Source organism: Chaetura pelagica, unplaced genomic scaffold, assembly GCF_000747805.2.
Source record: "Chaetura pelagica isolate M959 unplaced genomic scaffold, ChaPel_1.0 scaffold69, whole genome shotgun sequence".
Taxonomy (NCBI): domain Eukaryota; kingdom Metazoa; phylum Chordata; class Aves; order Apodiformes; family Apodidae; genus Chaetura; species Chaetura pelagica.
Window position 1 is genome coordinate 10,747,473 of NW_009970724.1, and position 10,101 is coordinate 10,757,573.

Below are 10,101 nucleotides of genomic sequence, written 5' to 3' on the forward strand. Positions count from 1 at the left end.
AGATCTCATACACAAACTCATCAGCAAAGTGGTACAAATCTTGTCATAGTTCTGGCTTTTTGGCTTTTAATTTTCTTTGTGGTTTTTTTTTGGTTACAGGATGGCACTTGGTTAAGTTACAAAGTGATTTAATAAAAATGTAGATGTGACTTACATGGGATTCTGATGTATGATCTTCACATTCTAGAAGTTAATTGTTCTAAAATGAGGTTTTATTTAATTTGATCAATAACTTGGTTTAGAAGAGTGTTTAAATATATTAATCTAGGGAAAAATGTGAATATATTTTTACTTCTCGTTATTTTATGCATGCTTTTTCACATGATTTCTGCCACATAAATTAGACAAACAATGACATTTATTTTTAGGTTTACCTCACTTTTCCTCTGGAATTTTTCGTTCTTGGGGACGGGATACCTTTATTGCACTGAGAGGTCTAATGTTAGTTACTGGGCGCTATCTAGAAGCAAGGTAAGACTGACTTATTCTTAGTTCTTAATGATTTAGCAGGTAGTTGGGAATAAAGGCATGCTCTCAGAACCTGTGGTGGACACACAGGCTGTTACAAGCACTTGATGTGCAGTATAAAACTTTAATTGCTCTAGATAGACTTGAGAGTTTTCTCTCAGTGGAATTCAAAATACTTCTCTTCTGCTCTCTTAGCACTGATATGAAACTAATGTTCTGTATAGATGAGGTAGTTTTAACTCCTATGACGCTACTGCTTGTCCTTAAAGTGGTTGCATGATTTATTTATTTAAGAAGTTAATGTAGCAAGATGATAATCTTTTTACCAGAAAGGTATGATTGCATGTCTGTTCTGCCGTTTTTCTGTAAATGCAAGTATTTGTCTATTAATAATAGAAAACAGCTATTTGTGGATTGTTGATAATCAGTCTGTAAATGTTTAACCTGACAAATGAGCCACATAAGCCAGATATATTGATCTGAAGTTTCTGTTAATCTTTTAATTTGAGTAGATATCACTGTATGATACAAACATAATAATTTGTTTTGATTTTGCATGTATTTAGGCTTCTGTAATTTTGGCCAGTTGTTACCTTTTCCATGCAGTAAGGTCATGCATTCTACTAGTATGTTTATATTCCCTTTTAAAGCTAGTTGGAATCCATGTTTTCCACAAGGCATGCACAGTGGTTCTCAAATGAAACTTCTCATAACCTCAGTTGCCGTCACCTGTCTATATTTTAATAGATCATTCCCATATACTCTTGCTCTCCTGCCCCATTCCACCCCATGCATCAGAATGGATACTGCAGTAATCATAAACTGTTAATAAAAGCCTTCCCTGTTACCTCAGTGGTATTTGAAATTAAGCTCTATATCTCTACCCATGAAAAAGCAAACTCATTTTTCCATGTTAGTAGATGTTGCATGTTTTGTACAAACTGATTTTAAATGTATTTGTGTTGGGAAATATATAGGGTATAAATTTATTTTTGTAAGTTCATGTTAAATGAAGAAATTTTTAGCTTTCACCAACAAACTTCTGGCATCTGTCTTCAAGATCCTGTTTTTCCCCTTGACTTACTTTGTTATTATGGTAAATGCAAATGCTTTTGTATTCTTGGTCCAGTAACGGCCTTGATAACTTAGGGAAGACTGTTTTTCTTTTGTTCTAGAAACATCATTTTAGCATTTGCTGGAACTTTAAGACATGGCCTCATTCCCAATCTGCTTGGCCAGGGGACACATGCCAGATACAACTGTCGTGATGCTGTATGGTGGTGGCTTCAGTGTATCCAAGACTACTGTAAAATTGTTCCAAATGGATTAGACCTTCTCAGGTGTCCTGTTTCTAGGATGTACCCAAGAGATGATTCTTCTCCTCAGCCTGCAGGCACTACGGTAAAGATCACTTCTGATTTCAGTATTTAACCCAACTATAAATGTTTAATGAATTCATGTAATTTTTCTAGCTATGAGACACTGTTGCTATCTGTTGTTAATGGTAAAATTTGGTTACAGCACAAGAATTCCATATTTTAGGCACTTTTTACTATATCTGCATCACATAACTAGACAAGTGCAGGGGCTTGGAGATGGAGAAAGAAAAATTTCATCAGCTTTGCCTTTATTTTTTTTCTTTGCTTTTTGTCTTGAAAAAATGTTTACATTCAAAATTTTATACAATGTATTGTCACTGACAAAGATGCTACTGAAAATGTTAGATGCTTTTCTTCTGAAGTATCATAAGCGAGAGGCTAAGAATTGATACTGCTAGAGCTTGTCTATTAATTTGTCATCTTGCCTTTTGCATATCATCCAAACATGCAATCAATCTAGGATCAGCCACTTTATGAAGTAATACAGGAAGCAATGCAGCGACACATGGAAGGCATAAACTTCCGAGAAAGGAACGCTGGTCCACAGATCGATCAGAACATGAGAGATGAAGGTAACAAGTGGAACACTTGCCATACAATTCAAAACATGGCAATTATGTTTTACATTTATTGTCCTCTAGCTGTTGAGTATATTTTAAAAAAATAAGTTGTTTAATGCACCTAAATCTATATTTTAAATACCTTTTAATGTTTTAGAAGCATCTAATTAATTGTTTATTATCAGCAACTGTTCATATGTTCTGGTACAGGTTATCTTTAGAAGTTCACTTGAAAAGTTCAGTTGCCTCCAGAAAGCCACCTTAACCTCTTGTTTGGAGGGTATTTTATTTAGGAAGTTTGGGCTGAGATGGTGGAGGAGTTGGGGTTCTGTTTTCTATAAAATATAGATTTCATATGTGATATTTTTGCTTGGCAGGTTTTAATGTAACTGCAGGTGTTGACAATGAAACTGGCTTTGTCTTTGGAGGGAACAAATTTAATTGTGGCACTTGGATGGATAAAATGGGAGAGAGTGACAAAGCTCGCAACAAAGGAATTCCAGCTACTCCAAGGTACAACATCTAGGCTTTTGAGGGGGATTTTTAAGTTTATTTTTTTAGCTGAAATTTTTCTCCAGAAGTACTGTTTTCTATTAACATATCTGAAAGGTAAGCTCACTAATGTTCTAAATGTTTCTGCCTACTAAAGTGTACATGGTAATTTGACGTTTTTGTGTTCATTTGAAGAAAAAGGTGTATGATTAGGAGGTGAACCCCTCAGCTTATGGCATGGTCTGAGTTCCATGCAAAGAGTAGACATTTGAATTCAGGTATAAAATGTAAATTAGGTAAAAGTGTACACTTGCGTCATTGGTCCGCAACAACTAGTAGTATAGAAATTTATTTGTTATTTAGACTTGGTATAGGAGACAGCTATTGATAATTGTGTTGTTTGAACACTACCTATTTAGAATAAAAAATATGTACAACATCCAAGTTTCTAAAGTTGAGATTAAATATTTTAAAAATAAGCTTTTCACTATGTGCCAGCAAACTGCTGGAAACATCCTTGCTTTAGTTTAGTACAGCAGTACTAAGAAGTCCAAGAAGTGCATTTAGTGCTTATTTTAATGCTTCACTTTTGACTCGAGTAATTCTATTATGGCTGAAATGCTATCATACAGTCACCAGACTATGGGCAGATGAGAACCTCTGTACTGAACATAGTTTTAATATCAGAGGATCAATTAGTTTGAAGCTGATGATTTTTTCATGTTCTTAATCACTGGTATAAAATCTTAAATCTGTGCAAATTGGCTGGGTATGATAATATCACTTTAAATTAGGCAATTGTACAGAAAAGAAAAGTATATGTTGGCTAGTTTAAAATCACCTCTTTTTCCACATTTTTCCTCTCTTGTTTCTTCATTAGGTGTAATTCTAATATTCCAAATGCTTATGCTAGTGCAATCTTATCTTATTCTTTGCCCTTTGTGAAACTCAAACCTACTTCATAAAACTGCATGTGCTTGAAAATGGCAGAAAAGCTTCAGTGTAGATGAAGTTAAGATAAACATCTAGGGGACAAAATAGTCTAAACCTTGCCTGCATGATTCTGTCAGAACTGAGCTACTACCCAGGAAGGTAATCTGGTCAGTGATAGCTTTTAAAAGTAATATCTTAGTGTACAGCAGCAGCCAAAAGAAACTAATAAAAAATAATATTGCGTGTCATTAGTAAAGATGAAGCATCGTCAAACTTTGCACCTGCAAGAGACACTTGAATCTTGAGTGTTGTGTGTAGTGCTAGTCTCAAGCAGGACATAATAAAGGATGGTACAGAGAAGGGCAGCTAAAAGTAAAAGAGATGGATTAGCTGGCTTGCAAAGACACACTGGAATGTCTTAAGGACTCTTCATTTTCAAGACCATGAGGGTGAGAGAGGTTTGACTGCAATTTAGAAAACCATGACAGTAGTGCTAATGATGGAGCACAAAACACTGCAATACTGTAGAACTTTGGTTTGCTTACATAGGAGAAATAGGGGACTAGCAGGAGAAAAGGGAAAAAACGTCTAAAGATACAGGGTTTTTTGTTGCTTAATTTTTAACAGCCATCTTAAAGTAAATCTTGGGCTTATTTTAATAATTATTATTTTAGAGACGGCTCTGCTGTGGAAATTGTTGGCCTGTGCAAGTCGGCTGTTCGCTGGTTGCTGGATTTATCTCGGAAAAATGTGTTTCCGTTCCATGGAGTCACTGTAAAAAGACATGGTAAAAACATGCACATCTCATAATTTTATTATGTTAAATAGTATGTAAAATAACTAAAACAATTAAGTGGTGGCTATATACCATCAGGAATGGTTATCAATCTATTCAGGGAAGTGTAGGGGGAAAAGGGGAAAAAAATAGTCAAGTATCTCGTATGAATAATTTTTTTTGTTACTAAAAAAATTAAGAGTTGTTATTGTCTGGTCTATTTCAAATACTTCATTCCATGTAATAAGGTGTGAATTATAAAGGAATTTGTGAGCCTAAATATCATTTTTCAAAATGGGTATAAGTGATAGGATTATTATGTATTAGGATTATATGCATCATTCATTACAAGAATGTTAAGTAAAATTACACAAGTCACTTTTCTCACCCCAATGTTTACAACACGCAAAAAAAAATTTTGTGAATATTTACATAAATATCTTTAGAGATCTCTTATGTTTCAGAGTGATACTTGCTCTGGTTACAAAGTTACTTTGATTTTACCAATCCCAAGTGAATATATGTGTGCACTCTAAAGCCTTTTTATGCTTCAGTAAATGATATATTGGAAAACAGTTAATTTTAGTGGTTCTTTTGTTCTATTTTAGAAAATGTGAATGTGTTTTTGGTGGTTTTCTTCCAGATCTGTTCTGAACAGAATAGATTCCTAGGTCATAAACTTACCTGTCACTTTAATAGTTATTAAAATCTTTGGCTAAAGTTACACAGTTCAGAATTCAGTACACAGCAATACAACCCACAGATGTAGAAATAATACTTATAGGACTTCCCTTATATCTTTTGTTCCAGAATCATAAGCAATTTTTTAGATTGAATTTGATCTATATACACTACCGTCTGTTAATGTCATGTAACTTGAGTTTAAATGTCATTTGTCTAAAGCTGAATCTATTTTCAAACCAGCCTTAATTCCTAGTCAAGATCTATGCCTTACGAGTTTCTAGGATTTTTTTGTTCTTCTGGTAATACCATATCTCAAGTTTGGTAGTTTAGTCTTTTTTGCTATATTCCAACTGTAGTTTAAGAAAAGGTGGTAATAATCCTGTGCTCACCTAATGTAATATTGGCATACAGTTCTTTACTATTTTTGGTTCTTTCTTCAAAGCATTGCTTATTTAAGGTCTATGTGTATCTCAGTCAGGAAGATATGCCTAGTATAATTCTGCTGACTAAAACCTGATGTTTTTTCAGTCTCACTGGAAGTTTCAGTGCGCTGTTCCTGTCATCTGTAGAATTGTCTTAAGCGTGGGAAATAACTAGCTGGAGAGAAGTGACCCTGGGTCTGCTCCTGTTATGTTGTCAGGAATTCAGGAAGAGAGAGATTTTAAAAGAGACACTTTTATCCGAATGTTTTGACACTTTTTTTGCAGACTCCAAAGTAGCAAGAGTATTTATACAAAATACTATAAAGACTGGACATGTTACCATATTGACATTAATTATATATTTTCAACTTAATTAAGAATGTACTGTAGATCACAGCGCCTCTTACTGTTCGATCCTAGCTAACTGCAAGTTTGGAAGTGTGTAAAAAATGTTGTGTTGGAGTTATCTGCAGTATAAGTCAACTTCTAGATAATAACTTTTTGCAAAACTGCTATGGCCTTCATTGTGTTAGGAGTATCTAAAGTAAAACTTAAATAAGCAAAACAGTAAAAATAGAGATAAACATACTTCTGGTGTTACCACTGTGGGTGTTTTCTGAAAATACAACCTGTATATCACATCTTGCAGGAAAGGAGGAGACTATCACATATGATGAGTGGAACAGAAAAATTCAAGGACACTTTGAAAGGCTGTTCTTTGTCTCTGAAAACCCATCAGATCCTAATGAGAAACATCCAGAACTTGTTCACAAACGTGGAATTTACAAGGATAGCTATGGAGCTTCAAGTCCATGGTGTGATTACCAACTCAGGCCAAATTTTACAATAGCAATGGTTGTGGTAAGTGTGGGGAGTGAAGGGAAGCATTTGCACTCCTAACATTTTGCTTCATTATTGAACTAAGCTTGCATTGTAATGTTAACCTGCCTGGCATTATATTAGGAACATACATTGCTTAGAATAACTTCTTGAAAGCTTTTATTTCTATGCTTTTAATATTGATCCATCTTGGAGCATCTCCTAAAAATACATCCCTGACAGGGCTTACCTAAATGAAAATGCTATAAAGGATATAGATGGGATAAATTTGCAGTGTCCACTGTATTCAGAATGTCTTCTTGGGTCAGGTCTGGGAGGCTACTTTTCCCATCAAATCGGCTAAAATACATAGCAGGTTTATTGTCTTTATCAGGTTTGTAAAGAGCTTCAGTAATAATATTGTCAAGTGTGTTTAAAATAAAATTAAAAGAAAATAAAACACTGGGTAGCTTCTATCTTCTTGCCTACTCGGACTTTTCTGTTTCTGAAGTTGATTCAGTAATACAAGACTTTGGATTTTTGTGGTCTTCTACATTTGTTTGCACAGTATTATGTGAGTACATGTGCAGAGTTTACTTATTAAATCTTTATTTTTTTAGGCCCCTGAATTGTTCACACCTGAGAGAGCTTGGAAAGCTCTGCAGATAGCAGAAGAAAAGTTGCTTGGTCCATTAGGCATGAAAACCTTAGATCCAGAGTAAGTATACAAGGATAGGTGTTAATTACAAAACACAACAGTGGGAATTATTTGAGATGTAGGGCTAGTCTTTATTTCATTAAAATCCTAATAGATGCAATAAATACTTCTGGAACAATTATTTTGCTATTCTAGAAGTCCATGCAATTGATGTTACTTTTGTAGGCAAACACCAGGTGTTCTTGGATGCCATGCAGTAAGAAAGTCAAACTTGGTATCATACATTGAATTTGCATCTTGCTACATGTTTATATCTGATACAGTGTACAGTAGTACAGTTTGAGTAAAAGCATAAGGACAAAATTATGAATTCAAGTCAGTACAAGACTCTGACAATTTTCCTACTGGTTTAAACCATGTTTGGAATTTGATTGTCATGTAGAAGGCAGAACCTGGTGGAGACTTCCCAAACTTAACCATCATTAAATGTAAATACAATGCAAATTGTTGGTTCTTTTCTGCTCTCCAGTTATGTATCATTTTTGTTAAAGCTTTGTTTGCATGATTTATTCTTTTTCTTGCAGTGATATGGTTTACTGTGGAGTATATGATAATGCGCTTGACAATGACAACTACAATGTAGCCAAAGGTTTTAATTATCACCAAGGACCAGTAAGAACTTGTTTCTTTAATTTAAGAACAAGTACTGTCACCTTTTCAAACTGACAGCTATAATATTATCTTTTAATTCTTTGCATAGGAATGGCTGTGGCCAATTGGATATTTTCTTCGTGCTAAATTGTACTTTTCAAAGTTGATGGGTCCAGAGATATATGCAAAAACTGTAGTGATGATTAAGAATGTTCTTTCTCACCACTATGTTCACCTTGAAAGGTAAGACATCAGCTGTCACAGATTCAAAATACTCATTCAAGCTAGTGTTATCCACTTTCCAATTGCATGTAGAAGTATAGATCTATAATATACACAGCATCTGTTTTCTACGTAACAAGTTCAGTACTATATGTGCTACTGCAGATATCAAGTGAGGTTTCAAGTACAGCTGAGATAGAGCTTTTTATAGATTGCAGATTGGGTGAAATAAACCTGAACTAAAAATTAATATTTAATTTTGTAAAAAAAAATGCATTTCAGAAAACAAGTTGAATAGTAGGGTTTTTTAATAAAATATTTCAAAACAACCTACAAATCAAAATAGTTAAAAGACTAGTAGCAGCAGATCAAAATTGTGGCAGATAAGCTGATGCAAAATATTTTTAGGATTTATTGTGTAATAAAATAGGAAATTAGCATCATAGTGTTCCAGAAGCTTAATAACATTGATATTCAAAGAAAGCAGAGGAGTTTGCTTATGGCCCTTAAATGTGGCTTTGCATTTTGTGTTCTCTCTTAAAAACCAAACCACCAAACCCACACTATTTTTTCCATTTTCTGTGTGTTATTCTTTTAATTCTTAAAGATTTGAGACAAATTAAAACAAACAAACAAAGCAAAGGTCTTGCCTTTTATCTCTTCTGTATAATTTGTTCTGCAGTACTAGAACTATGCATTTATTTGTGCCCGTAAGAGTAATTCATAGGGCTGGTCATGACAGAAGGGTTTGTCTGATGACACAAGGAAGAAAATGGATTTCTTAAGTAACTTTTTGTTTTACATAGTGTCTTGTCCTATTGTGTTGTTTAGCAGTATTACCAAATAACTCACAGCATGGTAACATTCTTTGTTTTTTCTTACTACTTGAGTATACTTCTACTCTATTTTGATATTTCATTTCTGTACAGAATTATTAATGTAGCAACAGGCTCAGCTTATGAGTATTTCTGTATGTTAGTTTGTGGAAGTTTTTTATTCCTGTGAAGGAAAAAAAGCATATGTAATCATGCTATCTTCTAGCCATTGTCACTTTAGCACCATAGTCCAGTATCAATTGTAGTTAAAATACCTTTCAGTTATCTCAGAGGTCACTTGGATTCTTCTAACTGCAAGACTCCCTCAAGGAGAAATAGGAGCAAAGTGCCAGTACTGTAAGTTCAGATAATATTAGTAAGAGAGAGTCTGCTTTGAAGAAGAGACCCCTACAAAAACCTACAATCCCCACTTGCAGGGGAAAAAATTTGAGTTAGATATCAGTTATTAAAAACATACTGTGCCTGTAGGACAACAGACATTTTATTCATTATTTTCATTTCTTACTGAGATAATATTCTAAAAGGTTTTTTAATTAAATGTTCTCTTAATTTTAATGTACTATTTAACACCAGCATTTGTTTGTTTTTTCCTTTACTAGATCGTCCTGGAAAGGGCTTCCTGAACTGACCAATGAAAATGGACAGTATTGCCCTTTTAGCTGTGAAACTCAGGCCTGGTCAATTGGTGTTATCCTTGAAATCCTTTATGACTTGTAAAAGTTTATTTTGATTTGATTAAACTTCTGTGGTCTTATTATTGGGCATAAATGAACAGTTGGCTTATACTGCAAAGGAAATGTCCTGTTCTGCACAACCACTTAAGCTGTGTCCTGACTTTCAAAGATGCTGAGTGCCAGCAGCTCCTTTGCCCTACAACTAACTGTGTGGGGTTGGATTGGTTTTTGAAAATCAGGCCATGGCAGTAAAATAAAACTGCAGTGCACACTTGATGCAGAAACTTTTAGTAAGGAGCAATTTCAATTACATGCACAGACTTAATTTTAAGTAATTTTATTTTTTTAGATTTTTCAAATAAAAATTAATGAAGTCAGGCAGCTCTTTTCTGAGCTAAAAAAAAAAGTAGTACAGCTCTTATGTTGTTGGTATTTTGTCTCCTGAAGAGTAAGTGGATGTTTTGCAAAGGCATGCTTGAAGAGGAGTAGACTAACCTATAGCATTCTGAATTGTATATACTTTGTGCT

General features: G+C 34.2%; 1 protein-coding gene across 1 annotated transcript in view; it reads left to right on the plus strand.

Moving 5' to 3' along the window:
• Positions 1–9,789, plus strand: part of AGL (amylo-alpha-1, 6-glucosidase, 4-alpha-glucanotransferase) — a 36,879-nt gene extending 27,090 nt beyond the window's left edge. Inside the window, exons 24-33 of the mRNA XM_010006775.1 lie at positions 369–471; positions 1,644–1,869; positions 2,308–2,419; positions 2,785–2,920; positions 4,507–4,619; positions 6,363–6,574; positions 7,153–7,250; positions 7,775–7,862; positions 7,951–8,084; positions 9,499–9,789. Of these exons, the coding sequence (XP_010005077.1) occupies positions 369–471; positions 1,644–1,869; positions 2,308–2,419; positions 2,785–2,920; positions 4,507–4,619; positions 6,363–6,574; positions 7,153–7,250; positions 7,775–7,862; positions 7,951–8,084; positions 9,499–9,616 (1,340 nt within the window). The 3' untranslated portion in view covers positions 9,617–9,789. The remainder of the gene's footprint in view (positions 1–368; positions 472–1,643; positions 1,870–2,307; positions 2,420–2,784; positions 2,921–4,506; positions 4,620–6,362; positions 6,575–7,152; positions 7,251–7,774; positions 7,863–7,950; positions 8,085–9,498) is intronic.
• The last annotated feature ends 312 nt before the right edge of the window (positions 9,790–10,101 follow it).